This window comes from Phacochoerus africanus, chromosome 2 (assembly GCF_016906955.1).
Source record: "Phacochoerus africanus isolate WHEZ1 chromosome 2, ROS_Pafr_v1, whole genome shotgun sequence".
Taxonomy (NCBI): Eukaryota; Metazoa; Chordata; class Mammalia; order Artiodactyla; family Suidae; genus Phacochoerus; species Phacochoerus africanus.
The window spans coordinates 231,169,897-231,192,497 of NC_062545.1; the positions used below are offsets into that span (position 1 = coordinate 231,169,897).

Genomic DNA, 22,601 nt, shown 5'->3' on the forward strand with positions numbered 1-22,601 from the left:
ACTTTAATGGTATCCAGTGGTTTATTACTTGATCATCTTGAGCACAAGTAATTTTTGCAATACAGATCTCATCTACTCTCTACCTTTTGTCATATGCAGGTGACACAGGGTTTTAGTACAGTGCTAAAAATAGGGAATAGTTTTAAGCACTCAATCAGAATTAAACGGGTGAGATTAGAAAAGTCAATGCCTACCTAGTTGAAATAACAACAATCAACATCTATTTCTTTTCCCATCGAGTCTTTTAGTAAAATTCAGTGATTGTGTTTGGCTGCATTTTAATTCCCCTCCTCAACTTTTATGTCCACATGAAATTAATGAGCATTCCAGCTCTTCATAAAGTGAAGGGATTGGTGTGGGAACTACTTAACCAGATAGACGAAACCCATTTATGTTACTTGAATGCTGATTACAGATGGTTCCTTTGCGCACCCAGTTTATATTTAATTTCTGTTCCAAGTGTGATGTAGAAATGCTTGGTAGCAATGGAATGATTTTCAAAGGTGGACAGGAAAGGGTGTAAGGGAACAAACATAGGGTCTGCTAATCCAGCAGTCAAGTAACTGACCCAAGAGTAATTAAAAGTTGGCTGAGGCTGTGGAAACAAGACTGCCCCTCATGTGATGGCGGCCTCAAGTCTCCTTTGTAGTTTTTGGACATGAGGCATTGAGCCAAATGTTCTGTCTAAACTGTTTGGGAATTGCTTTTAAGTCCAGCACTCTTAGAAAGGTATTACATGAGAAGTTGTTGCTTCAGTGGCCTCAAATGGTTCAATAGCTTCCACGAATTAGAACCTGAATTAGAACTGTGGGCTAAGAAGTGGTTCTAGACAGATTTTTCTGCCTCCATCTATTTCTGTATCAACATGTTCCCTTTTTGGCAGCAAGGGCCGTTTGACAGGTGGCCTCCTTCTCCACCTCTGTGTCTCCTTTTGACCCAACATGCATACTATCCGAATGTTACGCTGAAGGACTCAGTATGTCCGTCACTTGTATAAGGACCTAGAATTTATTTCCAGACATGTCCAGTTTTAAGCCATAAACTTGTGAAACAAACCCTATTGTGGTAGGGCGTGGATTATACGAGCAGGGCATGTATATGCTATCCATAATCTGTTGAAGGTCATTTCTGGTGGGAAGACATTCACATAAGGAGCCACGGTCTCCATTCTGTTACCATGAGGGAAAGCCATCAGATCCAACGTGGTCCTTGTTGAAATGCCACACCCTTCTGTTGGGAGGTAACCTTTTACAGATAGTATAGAGACATTCTTCTTTTCTTTCCCCCTTTTTTTTTTTGGCCATGCCCATGGCATGTAGAAGTTCCCAGGCCAGGGTCCAGCCTGCACCACAGCTGCAACAATGCTGGATCCTTCATTCGCTGTGCCACGAGGAAACTTCCCAGATAGTCTTAAAAAAAGAAAAAGGCCTTCCTGTTTATATAAAGTTTGCAAATCATTGCTTCCTATTTACCCCATTATGAAGATTATGAATATTCCAATGATTGGAGATGTTCTCCAGTAAAGAAATCTGTTCAACTTGAACTCAGCTTTTCCCCAATTTACTGACCATGGGAGACTTGGAGAATGCTGCTAAAGTAATTTTTATTTATTTTTTGTCTTTCAAGGGCTCAGGAACACATAGCAGGTGATTTTCCTGTTTATTGCTTTTCTCCAGGGAAACCGGACAAGTGTCAGCCATTTACCCTAATGACAGTCCCCAGTTATGCCACCCAACCCTTCAGCTTTAGAATCCAGCTGGCATTTTAGAGGGAACTCAAACACAGTGGTAAAACACTTTTTAAAAATCAGAACTTAATGTCTTAAGTTATAAGGAGATTAAAGTGGCTATTTTTAGTTTTAGAAGGTTGGGTTCCCTCCCAGTGGGAAGATCCACATAGAAGGTCAAATTATAACCACCAGTTTCCTTCATGAACATTAAATTAAAGCAAGGAGAGTTGACTGCATTTCCTGAATAGCTCTCAATATCCATTTGCCATGGCCTTTGTATTTGTCTGCACTGAGGGACAGACACGTCCCGGTAACTGAACATGGTTGCTCTTTAGACAATACTGGAGACCTTTTTCCCTCACTATTTGCCTCAACAAAAATAATAGATGCACATAATTTTTTAAGTAGTTGACATTTTTTTTTCTCTTGTCCCATCTTTCATTTTCTACCCTCTAGGTCCCATGACAATAGAAACCTTTTGGATATTTCTTCAGGTAGTTGCATCTACATTAATGCCTATAGGAATGATATGCCTGTTTCTTCAGATGCTGGTTTTATACATCATTTACTGACATCTGTCAGTGACAATGCTGGATCTTTAACTGCTAGGCCGTTGAGGAACTCCCAACATCTTTTTATTCTTGATGAGGATTCTATTTCTTCATTTTCCTTTATATTTTGTATCCCTCAGGATTACTTCACAGAAAACAGAATTCTAGCTATTTCAAGCAGAAAGAGGTTTCATATAGGGAATTGGGAACTGAGAAAAACCATTGAAAGGACTAGATAGCAGAATCTAGGCTGCAGTTCCAAACAGGACTCCGTGACCTGGGTAGGGTTAATGGGCAAGGTCTTTTTACTGAGATGTAATTTACATACAATTCACTTTTTTTTCTCCACCTTTTTCATTTTATAAAGTTTTATTGTAGTTGATTTACAATGTTGTAATAATTTCTGCTGTACAATAAGGTGATTCAGTTATACATGTACACACATCCATACTCTTCAAGATTCTTTCCCACAAAGATTATCACAGAATATTGAGTAGAGTTTCCTGTGCTATACAACAGGTCCCCATTAGCCAAGCATTCCATATGCTGTGGAATTGCATATGCCAGTTCACTTTTTTATTTAAAGATTGATTGATTGATTGATTGTTTTTTGCTTTTTAGGGCTGCACCTATGGCTTATGGAAGTTCCTAGGCTAGAGGTCAAATCAGAGCTGCAGCTGGATCCTAAGCCACAGCCACAGGGGATCCAAGCTGTGTTCTGAGTCATGTCTTCGACCTACACAATAGCTCACAGCAACACCAGATCTTTAACCCACTAAGGAAGGCCAGGGATTGAACCCACGTCTTCATGGGTACTAGTTGGGTACATTACCACTGATCCACAACAAGAACTCTGCCAGTTCACTTTTTAATGTGAATAATTAAATATGCTTTGACAAATAAATGTAGTTGCATAACTGTATATTATTTTCAAGCTATAAAACAGATCCTTCACCCCCCAAATTTCTACCATGCCCCAGCTTCTTCCCTCCATGCCCCTGGCAACCACTGATCTGTTTCTGTTTCAGTTGGGTTTTCTAGAATGTCATAAAGTGAATCAGATAGTACATAATCTTTTGTGTCTACTTTTTTTCACTTAGCTTAATGCCTTTGAAGTTCCTTCATATTATTATTGTTAGTAATAGTTCAATTGTTTTTATTACTAGGTAGTATCTGTTGTATGAATACCCTGTAATTTATTTACCATTCGCCATTTGATGGGCATTTGAATTACTGACAGGTTTTGATGATTATATTTGAATAAAGCCTCTGTGAGCATTCATGTGGAGTTCTCTGTGTGGACATATGTCTTCACTTCTCTTGGGTAAATATCTAGAAGGGGGATTGCTTCGTCATATGGTATGAGTTGTCAAACTGTTTTTCAGAGCAGCTGTACTGTTTTGCATTCCCACCAGCAGCATGAGAGAGCTTCAGCTGCTTCACACCTTCAACACTTGGTGCTATCAGTCTTGTGGGTACTTAGCCTAGGTTCCCCAATCCCCACATCATTGTTCTTTCCAGACTTGTTTCCCTGTGGTAGAACAATGATATCTATGTTTGGATCCACTAATCAGTGACCTCCAGCTTGAAGATAACCTCCAGCTGAATGTGCTGATGGTTACAGAGAGGTCACTGATCCGGGTCTTGACTTGACCCTCACTGGATTTCTTTTTTTTTTTTTTTTTTTGCCACACCCTCGGCATGTGGAAATTCCCAGGCCAGGGATCGAATCTGCATCGCAGCCGAGGCAATCCCTGGTCCTTAACCCACTGTACCACAAAGGAACTCCTGACCCTCACTGGATTTTAAATAACACACAGAAACAATGTTTTATGGTTCTCTCACAGGCTTTTTGATCATTCCATGGAAGGATTTAAAAATTGGGAGTTCATGACCATTCATTGCTGGGGAGAGCGAGCTGCCGGTGACTGGATCCTGGAAGTTTACGATACTCCCTCTCAGCTGAGGAACTTCAAGACTCCAGGTGAGCCCTCCCTTCCTAGAATTGGACTTGCTGTTCAGAAAAGTGCTGGAGTATATTCTGACCAAGGATGTGTTTCACCTTTATATATCACTTTAATCCTTAATCATGTGATCCTGTGCTTTGAGTTGTCTGCCTAAACTCCAATTGTTGAGATTACCATTAGAAAAGTAATAATCTGGAGTTCCCGTCGTGGCTCAGTGGTTAACGAATCCAACTGGGAAACATGCGGTTGCGGGTTCCATCCCTGGCCTTGCTCAGTGGGTTGAGGATCCAGCATTGCCGTGAGCTGTGGTGTAGGTCACAGACACAGCTTGGATCTGGCATTGCTGTGGCTGTGGTGTAGGCCGGTGGCTACAGCTCCAATTAGACCCCTAGCCTGGGAACCTCCATATGCCGAGGGAGCGGCCCTAGACAAGGCAAAAAGACCAAAAAAAAAAAAAAGTAATAATTTAAGGATAAGAACTCAAGAATAGGAGAGTTCCTGTCACGGCTCAGCAGAAACAAATCTGACTAGTATCCATGAGGACGCAGGTTCAGTCCCTGGCCTCGCTCAGTGGGTTAAGGATCTGGCATTGCCATGAGCTGTGGTATAGGTTGTAGATGCAGCTCAGATCCTGCGTTGCTGTGGCTGTGGCGTAGGCTGGAGGCTACAGCTCTCATTCAACCCCTATCCTAGGAACCTCCATATGCCATGGGTGTGGCCCTAAAAAAGCAAAAAAACCAACAAACAAAAAACCTCAAGAATAAATATTTAGATATCAGCCCAAGATAAACCATTTAATTGATCGACATTTCAGGATATATGATCCATATTTCCAAACAGCTTCTCTTACTTCCTTTATCAATAAACAAGCCAACCTTGTCCATCTGCATTGGGCTAAACTTCATCGTCATGAGAGGAGACCGGTTTCCTTGGCTATCTTTTTTCTGAGATTACTCTAAATTTAATTTTCAGTGTAGTCAAGATATTGAGGTTGGCCTATGCCAGCTGAACTGGTTACCACTAAAGAAAAAAAACAACAGGCTTCTGCCCTGCATGAGACCAAGGGCTAAGTAAGAGAAAACTTTCTTCATACCTAAAACATGGAAATGAATGATGTTAACAGGGTTCTTTTCAGGTAGTTTCAGCCTCTGTTCCAAACATGGCCTATTTATTTCTCTCTTCTTGCTAACATATGAAACTTTTTCGTAATATAAAATAAGGGCTAATACAAATATAGCATGGGGTGTGAGATTGAACAAATTTTTTTTTTTTTTTTTTTTTTTTGGCAGTAGCCTGCGTTGCCTGTGATGGAGTTCTAGGTAGAATTTGGCACTGTGTCATGGCACTCGGGAACAATGAAAGAGTGACTGGACTGTGCTGCCCTGACCAAAGGGCAACTCCCAGTTAATCCATCAGCATGGCTCATGTGTCTCAAGAGATCCTGGGGGAAAAAACACTGTCCAAATGCAGCAGTTGTGTACCACCAGGGGTGCAGCCTAGGGGACAGACATAATGGGTGCATTATCTGTTGAGAATTTAAACCAGTTTAAAAAGTCACTATTATTACCATTCTAAAGAATGTCAATGGATTGTTCTACAAGTATAAATGTAATAAAATTCATTGAGTAGTTAAATAATGTCAATGGGAGTTCCCTAGTGGTCTAGTGGTTAGGACTTTTTCCCCTCACAAGAATAGACTGCCATCTGGGGGCATACTAATGGTAGACCTGTGGTTTGCAGTGCAAGGATGAGAGGCCATGAATATAAATCTCTCTGCCCTCAAGGAGTTAAGAGTCTGTCCAGAGTTCACTGTGATTATCTGTGTCAGAAGCTCTCTGCAGTAGCACAGACCATCTAGAGTTTTCGATCAGCATCATTGGCTTCTGCTTGTACTATTTATTTATTCTTGTAATGACTATTATCATTTTTATTTTTTTAATTATTTCCCAATACAATTTTTTTCTACTGTATAGCATGGTGACCCAGTTACACATACATGTATACATTGTTTTTTCTCACATTATCATACTCCATCATAAGTGACTAGACATAGTTCCCAGTGCTACACAGCAGGATCTCATTGCTAATCCATTCCAAAGGCAATATTAACAGCAAGCTCCCAATCCACCCTACTCCCTCCCCTTTCCCCTTGGCAACCACAAGTCTATTCTCCAAGTCCATGATTTTCTTTTCTGTGGAAAGGTTCATTTGTGCCATATATTAGATTCCAAATATAAGTGATGTCATGTGGTATTTGTCTTTCTCTTTCTGACTTAACTTCACGCAGGATAAGAGTCTCTAGTTCCATTCATGTTGCTGCAAATGGCATTCTTTTGTTCCTTTTTATGGCTGAGTAGTAGTCCATTGTGTATATATACCACATCTTCCTGATCCAATCATCTGTCGATGGACATTTGGGTTGTTTCCATGTCTTGGCTATTGTGAATAGTGCTGCACTGAAGATGTGGGTGCATGTGTCTTTTTTAAGGAAAGTTTTGTCTGGATATATACACCCAAGAGTGGGATTGCTGGGTCATATGGTAGTTCTATGTATAGATTTCTAAGGCACCTCCATACCGTTCTCCATAGTGGTTATACCAGCTTACATTCCCACCAGCAGTGCAGGAGGGTTCCCTTTTCTCCACATCCCCTCCAGCATTTATTATTTATGGGCTTATTAATGATGGCCATTCTGCCTGGCGTGAGGTGGTATCTCATGGTAGTTTTGATTTGCATTTCTCTAATAATCAAGGATGTTGAGCATTGTTTGATGTGCTTGTTGGCCATCTGTATATCTTCCTTGGAGAAATGTCTGTTCAGTTTTTTTGCCAATTTTTCAATTGGGTTGTTGGCTTTTTTGCTGTTGAGTTGTATAAGTTGCTTGTATATTCTAGAGATTAAGCCCTTGTCCATTGCATCATTTGAACCTATTTTCTCCCATTCTGTAAGTTGTCTCTTTGTTTTCTTTTTGGTTTCCTTTGCTGTGCAAAAGCTTGTCATTTTGATTAGGTCCTATTGGTTTATTTTTGCTTTTATTTCTGTTGCTTTGGGAGAGTGACCTGAGAAAATATTTGTAAGGTTGATGTCAGAGAATGTTTTGCCTATGTTTTCTTCCAGAAGTTTGATGGTGTGTTGCCTTACATTTAAGTCTTTTAACCATTTTGAGTTTATTTTGGTGCATGTGTGAAGGTGTGTCCTAGTTTCATTGATTTGCATGCCGCTGTCCAGGTTTCCCAGTGATACTTGCTGAAAAGACTGTCTTTTTCCCATTTTATTTTATTTTATTTTTTTATTTTCACACTGTATAGCAAGGGGATCAAGTTATCCTTACATGCATACATTACATTTACATTTTTTTTCCCACCCTTTGTTCTGCTGCAACATGAGTATCTAGACAAAGTTCTCAATGCTACTCAGCAGGATCTCCTTGTAAATCTATTCTAAGTTGTGTCTGATAAGCCCAAGCTCCCGATCCCTCCCACTCCCTCTCCCTCCCATCAGGCAGCCACAAGTCTCTTCTCCAAGTCCATGATTTTCTTTTCTGAGGAGATGTTCATTTGTGCTGGATATTAGATTCCAGTTATAAGTGATATCATATGGTATTTGTCTTTGTCTTTCTGGCTCATTTCACTCAGTATGAGATTCTCTAGTTCCATCCATGTTGCTGCAGATGGCATTATGTCATTCTTTTTTATGGCTGAGTAGTATTCCATTGTGTATATATACCACATCTTCCGAATCCAATCATCTGTTGATGGACATTTGGGTTGTTTCCATGTCCTGGCTGTTGCGATTGGTGCTGCAATGAACATGCGGGTGCATGTGTCTCTTTTAAGTAGAGTTTTGTCCGGATAGATGCCCAAGAGTGGGATTTCTATGTGATTTCTAAGGTATCTCCAAACTGTTCTCCATAGTGGTTGTACCAGTTTACATTCCCACCAACAGTGCAGGAGGGTTCCCTTTCCTCCACAGCCCCTCCAGCACTTGTTATTTGTGGATTTATTAATGATGGCCATTCTGACTGGTGTGAGGTGGTATCTCATGGTAGTTTTGATGCAGTCTACAAGAGCTTAATCTCTAGAATATATAAACAACTTATACAACCCAACAGCAAAAAAGCCAATCAATCAATGGAAAAATGGGCAAAAGACCTAAATAGACATTTCTCCAAAGAAGATACACAGATAGCCAGCAAACACATGAAAAAATGCTCAACATCGCTGATTATAAGAGAAATGCAAATCAAAACTACCATGAGATACCACCTCTTTTTCCCATTTTATGTTCTTGCCTCCTTTGTCAAAGATTCATTGACCATAGGTATCTGGGTTTATTTCTGGCTTCTCTATTCTGTTCCATTGGTCTGTATGTCTGTTTTGGTACCAATACCACACTGTCTTGATGACTGTGGCTTTGTGATATTTCCTGAAGAGTTATGCCTCCTGCTTGGTTTTTGTTCCTCAGAATTGTTTTGGCAGTTCTGGGTCTTCTGTGGTTCCATATAAATTATCAGATAGTTTGTTCTAGTTCTGTGAGAAATGTCATGGGTAATTTGATAGGGATTGCACTGAATCTGTAGTTTGCTTTGGGTAGTATGGCCATTTTTACAATATTAATTTTTCCAACCCAGGAACATGGAATATCTTTCCATTTCATTGCATCTTCTTTAGTTTCCTTGATTAATGTTTTATAGTTCTCAGCATATAAGTCCTCTGCCTCCCTTGGTCAGGTATATTCCCAGGTATTTGATCTTTTGGGGTGCAATTTTGAAAGATTATATTTTTGTATTCCTTATCTATTATTTCATTGTTAGTATGCAGAAATGCGACTGATTCCTGACTGTTAATCTTATATCCTGCTACTTTGCTGAATTTGTTGATCAGTTCAAATAATTTTTGGGTTGAGTCCTTAGGCTTTTTCTATATATATAGTATCATGTCATCTGCATACAGTGACAGTTTTACCTCTTCTCTTCTTATTTGGATGAGTTTATTTCTTTTGTTTGTCTGGTTGCTGTGGATAGGACTTCCAGTACTATGTTGAATAACAGTGGTGAGAGTGGACATCCTTGTCTTGTTCCAGCTTTTCTCCATTGAGTATCATATTTGCTGTGGGTCTGTCATAAATGGTTTTTAATTATGTTAAGGTTATTTCCCTCTATACCCACTTGGGTAAGAGTTTGTTTTGTTTTTGTTTTTGTTTTTTTTTGTCTTTTTGCCATTTCTTGGACTGCTCCCGTGGCATATGGAGGTTCCCAGGCTAGGGGTCGAATCGGAGCTGTAGCCACTGGCCTACACCACAGCCACAGCAATGCGGGATCCAAGCTGCGTCTGCAACCCACACCACAGCTCACAGCAACGCCGGATCCTTAACCCACTGAGCAAGGGCAGGGACTGAACCCGCAACCTCATGGTTCCTAGTCGGATTGGTTAACCACTGTGCCACGACGGGAACTCCGGGTAAGAGTGTTGATCATGAATGGATATTGGTCTTTGTCAAATGCTTTTTCTGCATCTATTGAGATGATGTTGTGGTTTTTTTATTGTTTTGTTAATGTTGTGTATGACATTGATTGATTTGCATATGTTGAACCATCCTTGTGCACCTGGCATGAATCCCACCTGGTTGTGGTGTACGATTTTTTTTATATGCTATTGGATTTGGTTGGCTAAAATTTTGTTGAGAATTTTTGCATCTATATTCATCAAAGATATTGGCTTATGGTATTCTTTTTTGGTATCTTTGTCTGGTTTTGAAATTAGGGTGATGGTGGAGTCATAGAATGTCTTTGGGAGTGTTCCTTCTTCTTCAACCTTTTGAAAAAGTGTAAGGAGGATGGGTATAAATTCCCCTTTGTATGTTTGGTAGAACTCACCTGTGAAGCCATCTGGTCCTGGACTTTCATTTGTAGGGAGTGTTTTTATGACATAATCAATTTTATTTCTAGTGATCTGTCTATTCAGTTGATCTATTTCTTCTTGATTCAGTTTTGGCAGGGGTTAAGGTACTTAAAAAAAAAGGGCAACCACAAATCAAAACCGAACATTACATTCACAAAATCTGAAACAAAAAGTACTCAAGCATAAAATAAATGGAAACCATCCAACCAAAAAAAGAAAAGAGAAACATAGAATCAACTGGAAAACAAGGTGTAAAATGGCAGTAAATACATATCTATCAATAATCACCTTAAATGTCATTTGACTGAATGCTCCAATCAAAAGACACAGGGTGGCAGATTGGATAAAAAGGCAAAAACCTTCAATCTCCTGTCTACAAGAAATTCACCTTAAAGTAAAAGACCATATAGATTGAAAGTGAGGGGATGGAAAAAGATATTTCATACCAACGGACAAGACAGGAAAGCAGGAGTTGCAATACTCATATCAGACAAAATAGACTTTAAAACAAAGGTCATAAAGAAAGATAAGGAAGGACACTATTTAATGGTTAAAGAATCCATTCAAGAAGAGGATATTACAATCATCAATATATATGCCCCTGATATAGGAGCACCCAGATACCATCTCCAACAAATACTAACAGACATAAAAGAAGAAATTGATGGGAACACAATCATAGTAGGAGACTTTTAATACCCCACTCACATCAATGGACAGATCCTCCAGACGGAAAATCAATAAGGCAACAGAGATCCTAAAGGACACAATAGAAAAGTTAGACTTAATTGACATTTTCAGAACTTTACATCCAAAAAAATTAGAATACACATTCTTCTCAAGTGCACATGGAATGTTCTCAAGAATTGATCACATACTGGGGCACAAAGCTAACCTCAACAAATTTGAGTATAGAAATTATTTCAAGTATCTTCTCTGACCATAAGGGCATGAAACTAGAAATCAACCACAGGAAAAGAAATGAGAAAAAACTTTTTACGTGGAGACTAAACAACATGATACTAAAAAACCCATAGGTCAATGAGGAAATCGAGAAGGAAATTAAGAAATATCTCGAGACAAATGATAATGAAGACACAACAGCTCAGAGTCTATGGGATGCGCAAAGGCAGTGCTCAGAGGGAAATTCATAGCAATACAGGTTTTCCTCAAAAAGAAGAAAAATCTCAAATGGAAAACTTAACCCATCACCTAAATGAATTAGAAAAAGAACAAACAAAACATAAAGTTAGCAGAAGAAAGGAAACTATAAAGATCAAAGAGGCAATCAATAAAATAGAGATTAAAAAAACAATAGAAAAAATCAATAAAATTAAGAGCTGGTTCTTTGAAAAGGTGAACAAAATAGAGAAAACTCTGGCTGGATTCACCAAGGAGAGAAAAAACCCAAATAAACAAAATAAATGAAAAAGGAGAAGTCACAACTGATACTACAGCAATACAAAAAACCATGAGAGAATACTATTAACAATTGTATGCCAACAAATTTGTTTATACTATTTAAATGTTGGCATTTAACCCTATCTATCTCGAGTCTTCTTAGCAATGTTCTTTTGCACCAGGAGAGAGATACCCTAACAATATCTGGCATGGGATCAGGACGCTATAATAGAAAAGCATGGTCTCTGGATATCCTTTCTTCAACCAAGCTTTTGGTTCAAGATTAGACACAATTTGGAGTTCCCACCATGGCTCAGTGGTTAACAAACCCAGTCAGTATCCTTGAGGACGCAGGTTTGATCCCTGGCCTCCCTTGGTGGGTTAAGAATCCGGCATTGCTGTGGCTGTACAGTAGGCTGGCAGCTACAGCTCTGATTTGACCCCTAGCCTAGGGAACATCCATATTCAGGGGGTGTAGTCCTAAAAAGACAAAAAACATAAAAATTAAAAGATTAGGAGTTCCCGTCGTGGCACAGTGGTTAACGAATCTGACTAGGAACCATGAGGTTGCGGGTTCGGTCCCTGCCCTTGCTCAGTGGGTTAAGGATCCGGCGTTGCCGTGAGCTGTGGTGTAGGTTGCAGACTCGGCTCGGATCATGCGTTGCTGTGGCTCTGGTGTAGGCCGGTGGCTACAGCTCCGATTCGACCCCTAGCCTGGGAACCTCCATATGCCACGAGAGCGGCCCAAGAAATGGCAAAAAGACCAAAAAAAAAAAAAAAAATTAAAAGATTAGACACAATTTGAAAAGAGTCTTTCATTTTTTTTCTCTGTGTTTCTACCATTGTTCCTAGGGTATACAGTCCTAATTAATGAGGCATTTCTTTAGTTAGCTGCTAGAAAGTCAGTTGGAGACATAGGATCTTCTAGTCCAATTAAATGGTAGAATCATTCCTAAGTATAGAAGTCCCTGGGGTCAAACTGCATTTATATTTGTGTATTATTTCTTCCTATTTGTTTACTATTTAAATACATACAAAGGATTTTTGGAGAGTTTATTGTTTTTGTTTCATTGCATATTAAGTCTGTCTTAGGTTTCTATCTTGTGCAGATTGCCATTTAAGGAAGGGTTAACCAGTAGGATGCATTTTTCTCCTAATGCATTTATTTAAACTGTTGTTTCTTAGGAAGATGTGGCAGTATCAACTGCAAAATCTCCCACAGAATTTAGCAAATGGAAAAAAAAAGTGAATTTGCCAAATATGGTAGCATGTGATATAAATTGTGGCAGAGATTCTAAGGAAATAAAAGTACATAATAAGTGGAAAATAAAGAGATAACTTGCCCTGTAAGTTCTTGAGAAATGGCACAAAGGCAAATAATCAGTTATGAGTCAGCACACTCTTCAGAGCACTTACAAAGGTAAACTTTTACATCCAAAATGATCTTAAGTAAAATGAACTAGGTTTTAAAGTGACTGATGGATTGGATTCCCATAGTGTCCTTGTATTATATGCTCCATTTGTACACCTGAGAGGTGCCATAAGGAAAAATAGGTTCTCTTTCGAATTACCTAAAGGCGGCCAGACAGGTTATTTATTTCAGGTAGTCATTCACTTCTTGACACTACTTAATGTCTACCACTTGAAATTCTGAGGCTGTGAACAGCATCTTAAATACAAATAGCATAGTCATTAACAAGTGAGTCCAAAGAAAACCTGGCAGAGGGCAAAGCAAATCTTAACCAGTGTGCTGGCCCAGTGCAAAAGTCAGAAAACAATGAATGTGGTCCAGAATGTGTTCATTTTTAGACTTCAAATTCCTAAACTCCTACAAATGAACAAGAAGCCAGAATTATATAATAATTTAAGAATGCAAGATTTGGATATAGCACTTTTTTTTTTTTCCCATTTTTGGCTGTTCCCGCAGCATATGAAGTTCCCAGGCCAGGAGTCAGATCTGAGCCACAGTTGCAACCTATGCTGCGGATGCTACAACGCCATATCCTTTAACTCACTGTGCAGAGCCAAGGATCAAACTTACATCCTGGCACTGCAGAGATGCTGCTGATAGCATTGCTCCACAGCGGGAACTCTTGGATATAGCATTTTTAGTTGATAATTGACATATTAGTTTTAAGTGTACAATCTAATAATTTCATGTTTGTATATATTTTGAAATGATCATCACAATATGTCTGGTTAACATTCATCATCTCACATAGTTACAAAATGTTTTCTCGTGATGATAATATTTAAATTCTACTCTTAGCAACTCTCAAATATATAATTATTCAGCATGCTGTACATTACATCCCCAGGACTTAAATGTTTTTAAACTGGAAGTTGGTACCTTTTGACCCCCTTCAACTACTTTACCCTCTCCTACCCACCCCCTGCCTCTGGCAACTGCCAATCTGTTTTGTGTATCTATGAGCTCAGTCTTTCAATTTTTTCTCTCTTTTTTTTTTAAAGATCCCACATATGGGTGAGATCATATATTAGTCTCTCTCTATATGACTTACTTCACATAGCAGAATGCCCTCAAGGTCCATCCATGTGTTCACAAATAGCAAGATTCCCCCTTTTTATGGCCAAGTAATATTTATACATTTATATAAGTATACACATACACATATATATACATATATACATACACACACCTTTCTATATGTGTATATATCTATATACAGACATTACACAAATATATATCATACATTCTTTTTTTTTTTTTTGCTTTTTTGAGGGCCGCAGGTGTGTCATATGTAAATTCCCTGGCTAGTGGTTGAATCTGAGATACAGCTGCTGGCCTATGCCACAGCCATAGGAACACGGGAAATTGGGCTCATTACCATTGAGCCACAATGGGAACGTCCATATTATCTTTATCCATCCATCCATCCATCACTGGATATTTTCATTGCTTCCTTGTTTGGGATACTGTAAATAATGCTGCAGTGAACATAGGTCTGCATTTAACTTTTAGAGTTACTGTTTCCAGTTTTTTCAGATAAATACCTAAAAGTGGAATTGCTGGCTCATATGGGAGTTCTAGTTTTAATTTTTTAAGTAAACTTAATACTGCACCAATTTACATTTCCACCAACAGTGCACAAGTGTTCCCCTTTCTCCACATCCTAGCATTCGTTATTTCATATCTTTTTGATAATGGCCATTCTAATAGGTGTGAAATGAGATCTCAATGTAGTTTTGATTTACATTTCCCTGATGGTAGTGATGTTGAGCACCTTTTCATATTGGCCATCTGTATGTATTCCTTGGGAAAATGTCTACTTATATCTTCTGCCCATGTTTTCATCAGTGTTTTTCTATTATTGAGTTGTGTGAAGTCTTTATATATTTTAGATATTAACCCTTCGTCAGATATATGATTTGTAAATATTTTCCATAGGTTACTTTTTCATTTAGTTGATGGTATCTTTTGCTGTGCAGAAGCTCTGTAGTTTGTTTATTTCTGCATTTATTCCCTTTTCTTTTGTTATCAAATACAAAAATCATTCCCAAGATCATTGTCAAGGAGTTTGCCACCTATGTTTTCCTCTGGAAGTTTTATCCTCGCAGGTCTTAGACTAAGCCATTATGAGTTAGTTTTTGTGCATGATGCTAGATCATGGTTCAGTTTTTCTAACACCATTTGTGGAAGACTACCTTTTCCCCACTGTGTACTCTTGGCTCCTTTGTCATAAACTAATTGGCCATATCTGTAAGGATTTATTTCTAGGTTCTCTATTCTGTTTTATTCATTAATGTGATTTTTTTATGCCAGTACCATGATGTTTCGGTTATTATAGCTTTGTAGTATGGTTTGAAACCAGGCTGCATACCCTCTAGCTTTGTTATTCTCTCTCTAGATTGCTTTGGCTATTGGGAATCTTTCACGGCTATAAAAATTTTAGAATTGTTCTGTTTCTGTGAAAAATTCCTTTGGAATTTTCCTAAGGATTGAATTGAATCTATAGATTGCTCTGGGTAGTGTGGACATTTTCACAATCTTCTTCCAATTCATGAGCATGGAATATCTTTCCATTTATTTGTGTCTTCAATTTATTTTATCAATTTCTTACAGTTTTCAGTGTATATGTCTCTCACCTTCCTGGTTAAATTTATTCCTATGCATTTTATTATTTTGATGCAATTGTAAATAGGACTCTTAATTTCTCTGATGGTTCATCATTAGTGTAAAAAATGCATATTTTTGCATATTGATTTTATATCGTGATACTTTATTGCATTTGTTGCTTAGTTCTAAGTTTTTTGGCTGTGTCTTCAGGGCTTTCTATATATAAAATATGCCATCTGAAAATGCTAATAGTTTTACTTCTTACTAATTTGGGTGCCTTTTATTTTTGTCTATATCCTTGTTCCTGATCTTTATTATGTTGACGTATATTCCTTCTATAGCTACTTTTTTGAGAGTCTTTATCATGTATGGATGTTGAATTTTGTCAATACTTTTTTGCATCTAGTAAGATAATTTTATCCTTCATTTTTTTGCTCTGAGGAATCACACTGATTAGCAGATGTTGAAACATCCTTTCATCTTTGGAATAAATCCCATTTGATCATAATGTGTGCTACTTTTAATGTATTGTTGTATTCAGTTTGCTAATATTTGTCATGGATTTTTACATCCATGTTTATCAGGGATTTTTCTTTTGGCATCCTTGTCTGGTTTTGACATTAGGGTAATGCTGGCCTCATGAAATAGCCAAATCCATCTAATGGCTGTCATTGGACAGCACAGGTCTACAGGATAATATAGCGATACAGTCTTAAGACTGAATGACTAACTCCGGAATCAGGCAGAAGAAATTCCTTGTTTTAATCTTTTTGTTGATAAATTCAGGTAATGCCAAACACTTTTTCAATTTAAATAAGACCTTGAGACCTAGAAAAACAAAGCCCTTTGTTAAATTCTGGAATTCTCTTAAATATTCATCATTTGAAATTCAGCCCTTGATCCAGCAATCTGAGATGTGTTTCTCACACACACACACAAAAATGCTGATTTAATTAAGGTGTATCTTGTAGTTGGTGCTTAAAAATAGGTGGTGAATTATTTAATAGTTAACTCTGCAAGCAGTGGAAAATGCATTTGTAGCCTTTGTATCAGATGATATGATCCATACAAATCTGTTTCCCACAGTTTCTTCTACTCTTGCTTTTTCTGATAAGGAATTAAATTATAAAGGAAAAGAGATGGAATGTTTGGTTGTGACATGCTTTCATCATTGTTTCCCAAGGTAAATTGAAAGAATGGTCATTGGTCCTCTATGGCACCTCCGTGCAGCCATACTCACCCACCAATGAGTTTCCTAAAGTGGAACGTGTCCGGTATAGCCGAGTTGAAGATCCCACTGATGACTATGGGACGGAGGATTATGCAGGTGAGCTGGCTTCCAACTGTGGAGGCAGACTGAGGACAGAAAGTTCACGCATCATTCTTCCATCCAGAGATGACCTTCTACCCATACTCAGATATATTGTATTCCATCTTCCTTTCTATCCCTTAAATATATGTATGTATATATTCATGAATTCAGATATTCCTGTTTTTTTTTTCTTTAAAGCTAAAATCACACCATAGAGTACTTATATCCTTTTTTGTCCATTAAAGGTATTATTAAGAGCACATTTCCCTGTTGTCAAATATCTATACAACACATACTTAAAATACAGCAAAATAGTCCCTCCTCTGATTGAACTATAATATATTTAGTCCATAATCTGGGATGTATTGTTGGCTTAGCGCTTTATACTATTTTAAATAAGGTTTCAGTGAATGTCATCATCAGTCTTAGAGTACATATTTAATTATTTCTGGAAAATAGGGTTTGATCCTAAGAATTACTGCATCAACGGGAATCATCAGTTTTAGGGCTTGGACGTAGTTTGGCATATTGCTTTCCAGACAAGATGTACCAGTCTACACTGTGACCAGCTGTGTGTTTACTGCACTCATTCCTGCCAGCATTGACTGGAAAGGAAAAAGTGAAAAATAATAATAATAATAATAAAGAACAGAGCATGTTTACATTTTTATATCTTTGATTGCTAGTAAATCTAAAACTTTTCTTCCATTGTAGTTCTCCGAAGTAAATACAACTGTCTTTTACCCACTTTTCTATTCACAGTGACAGCAATTTTCTTATTTATAACAGTTCTTTTGTATGTTATTTACTCTCACATTGTCTCGTATTTGCTGAAAAAATGTTTCTCTTTTATCATTTGCTTCCAAAATGTCCTCTTTGTTTTGTGTTGTTGTTTTGACAGAAAAAAGAAATTGGAGGGTAAGGCTTATAGTTTCAGATAACATTTGTAGTTTTAACAGAATGTTTTTTCTTACGGTCTCTTTTACATTTAGCCCTTCATCAAGACTTTATTTTGGTTTGTAATATATAGTGTGAAGTTCTGTCTATATGTTCCAGATAGACTAATAGCAGTGATTGAGTTATTACCCTACTTTCCCCTCCTAGTCTGGAATGTTTCTTTATAGCAATATAGTAACTTCTTAAACCAGCATCTCTTCTGTTAACCACCTTTTCTGATTTATCAATCTAATAATTCTTAATCCAGTAGCACCCACAATCTATTTTAATATCTGTTTAACATCTGTATCTTGTTCTCAGAACAATTCTTAAGTCTCCCTTTTAAAGTCTTATTGGAATTTAGTTTGAATTTACATGCAATTTCATGGGAAGAATTGTTTTTACAATATGCAGTCTTTCCACCCAACACATAGACCTTGTCCCATTTTACTGAAATCTTTTAATTTTATGTAATGTTATTCTCATTAGTATTATTTCTAGGTATTATGGGTCCTATTGCTACTGTAATGGAAAATATCCTTTATTTTCTTACTACTTTATGCTGGTATCTATGATACCTATTGGCTGATGTGTATTTATCTTACATCTGGCCCTTTTGCTTAATTTTATTAATTTATATGTTTTAGTGGATTGGGGGGGGCAGTTTAGGCATTGTAGCCATATCATCTGCAAATTATTTTTTTCTCCTTCCCAGTGTATTTCTGATTCCTATCCTGTTGCATTGGCTACCACTTCCAAGCAGCATTCAATCCTTCTAGGATACGATATATAACAGTGAACAAAGAGCTTCTCCTAATCGAAGACTGATTGTAAATAGCAGTTTAATGTACCTTTAGACAATAACTATTGTCTTCCTGCATCTCGACTCTCTGAGATTCTTTCTCGTGAATCACTTTAACAGAGAATTTTAAACAGGTAGTATCCCAGTGTCAACAATAAGCTTAGGTAATTCAGAGCAATTGTGCTAACCAGATACAGATTGTGTTCAATTTTTGTCTTATTTTGCTTTGAGCTTGTAAAATTACTTTTCATGTTATGACTAGCAAATCACTTTGTCTTCTCCTGTAGGAGAAAATATATCCAGAAACATAAATGGAGCACCATAGTAACCTATTACTATGTGCCTTCTGGTATGTTTCCCATTCAACTTTTGGTAATGTTAACATTATGAACATTTATACATCTTTGTGGTTTTTCTCACATTTCCAAAATGTCCACATTGGCAGTTGTGAAAGAACAAAGGCAATTATTTCATTATTACCCAGCAACCTAAAATGCTAAACTGCATCTGGGATAGTTTAACATTATGAAAGAAACAACACAGCCTGTGAACTTGCCATACAGAGCCCTTTGGCATATATCAAGAATAAATGGCTTAGGGTTTTGTTTTTTTTTTTTTTTTCATTGTAGAAATCATCTGGTGAAAATTTAGGGCCACCCATGATCCCTTTTCTTTGGAGCTGTGATTTTCACCTTCATTAAGAAGTCATCCTGTCTAAAGGCACAGATGGCGTTATCATAACCAGATCCCTGTACTGTTTCATCGAATTCCAGAGACCTTGGGACCCACAGCTGGCTGAACTTCAACCCTTACACAGTAGAGATGCTCTCTCCTCATGTACCAGAGTAGTTGGCTAAAATGCCCCAACTTGTACAAGCTGTAGAATTTAGAGATAAATTTTAAGGCTTTTGGGAAAAGAGATAAACAGTACTGTAAAATGACTCTTAGGACTAATCAGAAATATATTTCAAGTCTGCAGTATTTGCAAGGGACTCATTTTCCATTCAGATTAAAAGGTTGTGATTACTTAGACATGGACTAAGAAACAGGACCTCTGTTGACCCCAACTCTCCTAGCCAACTGATTACTGGACTCTTAGTCTGTTTTCATCTGTAAAATGAGGGGGTATGACTACTAGATTTTTCTCTAAGTCACTCCTCCCTACTTCTACCGTTTTATGTTTTGATTCAGTCAGTCTAGAACATAGTCATTTCCAAAATGATTAAAGGAGGCCATGTTTCAACACTGTCCTTTTGATTAAAAGAAGTATATAGTTCAAGACATTTCTGGTACCCTTGACTTACTTTTTTATACATTTCATGTATTATGTTTATTGCCAGTCAAAATTATATGAAAGAGCTTGAAGATTATGAGATAAAATGTCTCAAAATATGGAAAACAAGGAAAAAAGAGAGCCAAGGAAAAAAAATATCTATGACTAGCTATCTATATATCATTAGCAAAATTTTTAATGACCAGTAGTCATTAGAAAACTTTTCCTCAATCACGAAATAGTTCCATCTTTCTGGCTTTTTTTCTTTTTTCTTTGCCTTGCATTTTCATTAGCTCTTTACCAAATACACAGCAAGAGACATCAGGAAACTTCATCCCAGGTCTGGAATTCTTTAAGCTTGCTTGTATCTTTAAAGTGTATGTGTAGTTTTCTTTCGTCAAGTCACCTATTGTCCTATGGTAGGATCCAATTTTAAATCTGTTATCAGTGCCTGAAGTACCTGCTTTGTAATCTACCTCTAGATGCTGATCAAACTGTGCCAGATGCCATAATGATGTTTCTTGCTGGCTACAGTATCTCAGAGGTACTCAGTGGTTTTAATGACCTTGGATGAGATAGGCAATTTGGTTAGAGCATTGAATAATAACCCTTTTTTTCTTCCCTGTCAACAGTTTGACTTATCATTTTTCTATAAATCCAACATTTTTATCATTATGCATAGTTCATTGCAGTCGGTTTTTTCCTAGTTGCTGCAGTGGCATTGTACATTTGAATTCTGAAATACCTGTCATCTCCCACAAGGGAGACATATGTGCTTTGCAGACCAGACCCTGACTAGGATTTACATTCTTTATACTTCAGTTATTGAGGTTTTCCCCCAAAAGGCAAGAGTTCATCTCTGGGCTTACAGCCACATTGAGTATTAGTCTACCTCATTGCATTACAAACTCTTAAAGAAAGCTCCCACTGCATAAGGGGGAAGAAAAGCCAGTTTCATACCAATTTGAAGATAAAGCTGACCTGCTTTAAAATCATTTTTTTTCCAAGTGTTGTTTTTTATGTCTTTTTGAAGGTCCCTGTGACCCTGAGTGCAGTGAGGTAGGCTGTGATGGGCCAGGACCAGACCACTGCAATGACTGTTTGCACTACTACTACAAGCTGAAAAACAACACCAGGTAAGAGAGAAGCCCCATCATCACACACGCACCCTCCTCAACAACGTTCCTGGAAGTTCTCGGAAAGACACACCACGGTAGTGTTCCATGTTCTCCCACTAGAACCGAAGCACAGAAAAGATGCTGTTGCACAGCGTGCACGGAATTATAAAACATGAGACAGACCTGTATGCTAGGCAGCTGCAAACATCTTTTCTCACATTTCACAGGACAGTGGGGAGAGACCAGCTCTGCAGGTGCCTGGTCTTCTCCTCTAGACCTTGCCATCCCGCTAATGTCTGATGCCAGAGCTGCATATGTCCTGCCTAAACATGCCAGTAAACAAGTCAAATGGATGCTTTCCTGAATTCCCCAAAGTGCAAGCCCTTGATGTGGCAAAGCTGCTGGTCAGCACATTCTCACTACTCTGCTCTGGGCACTGCGGCTTTACCTCTGAGTCTCTGGCTTCTGCCTCAAGCAAATACGTATGCACAGGGAAGGCCATGGACCAGCAACTGCCCATCAGAGGCCATTCTCTGCCAGGCAGTCTTTCTCAGCCCTCCCCTCCCCACTTCCTCCTCCATCAGGAGGAAACTCACCACAGGGAACTGACCTCCAGTGCAGCCACACTCCAGTCACCCAGACATGGACCCATTCCTGTGATTTTGATGCTGGAATTTAGATTCTTCAAAGCAAAAGACCCTTGATTACCTCATCCCCTCATTATCTCCTAGAACAGCAAGTGCCTGACATTTTCAATGGTACTCAATAAATACTTTCTGAATGAATTAGTAACAGTAATAATGATAATAATAATAAATAGAGCCCAGCCCTTAAACTATAGGCAAGCAAGGAAGTTATCTTAAGTTTATCATAAACTACCTAAATTTATATACATATATGTTAATTTAGTTAATAGCACACAACAACCATCATTAACCTTACACAAAAAGCATTCACATGACAAACAGCACACAACAAAAGTAACCCCTTATTAGGGACTTTCAGAGAAACATGGTTCGCACATGTTTTCCCTTCAACCCAACAGCACAACCCCGTTGAGAATCAGTTTCTAACCATCATCCCTTTAAGGATCTAGACCTGAACTGGCAGATGGTTTTAGCCTTACTTGGTTTCATGTAACTGCAGTGCATCAGCGCCCTACAGAATGTGGCCCTTTGGATGTGGTGTTATTGTCATCCTTTCAAAAGGATTTTGAGACAGAGGACAGCAGTGTGCTCAGCCCCTCACTCACTCAGGACAGGGTTTCTGCTGGTGACACTGCCTCTCTTTCTTATCGGCCCCCATCACAGGATCTGTGTCTCCAGCTGCCCCCCTGGCCACTACCACGCCGACAAAAAGCGATGCAGAAAGTGTGCCCCCAACTGTGAGACCTGCTTTGGGAGCCATGGGGACCAGTGCTTGTCCTGTAAATATGGGTACTTCCTGAATGAAGAAACCAACAGCTGTGTCACCCACTGCCCTGATGGATCGTATCAGGATCCCAGTGAGTTGATTCCAAAATGTGGTTTTCATT

General features: G+C 38.3%; 1 protein-coding gene across 2 annotated transcripts in view; it reads left to right on the top strand.

The window, feature by feature from the left end:
* The window catches only part of PCSK5 (proprotein convertase subtilisin/kexin type 5), a 457,211-nt gene that overhangs the window by 270,780 nt on the left and 163,830 nt on the right, over positions 1 to 22,601 (top strand). For both annotated transcript variants that reach the window (XM_047767789.1, XM_047767787.1), the window contains exons 13-16: positions 4,128 to 4,264; positions 16,810 to 16,953; positions 20,983 to 21,085; positions 22,378 to 22,571. In XM_047767789.1, the coding sequence (XP_047623745.1) occupies positions 4,128 to 4,264; positions 16,810 to 16,953; positions 20,983 to 21,085; positions 22,378 to 22,571 (578 nt within the window). The remainder of the gene's footprint in view (positions 1 to 4,127; positions 4,265 to 16,809; positions 16,954 to 20,982; positions 21,086 to 22,377; positions 22,572 to 22,601) is intronic.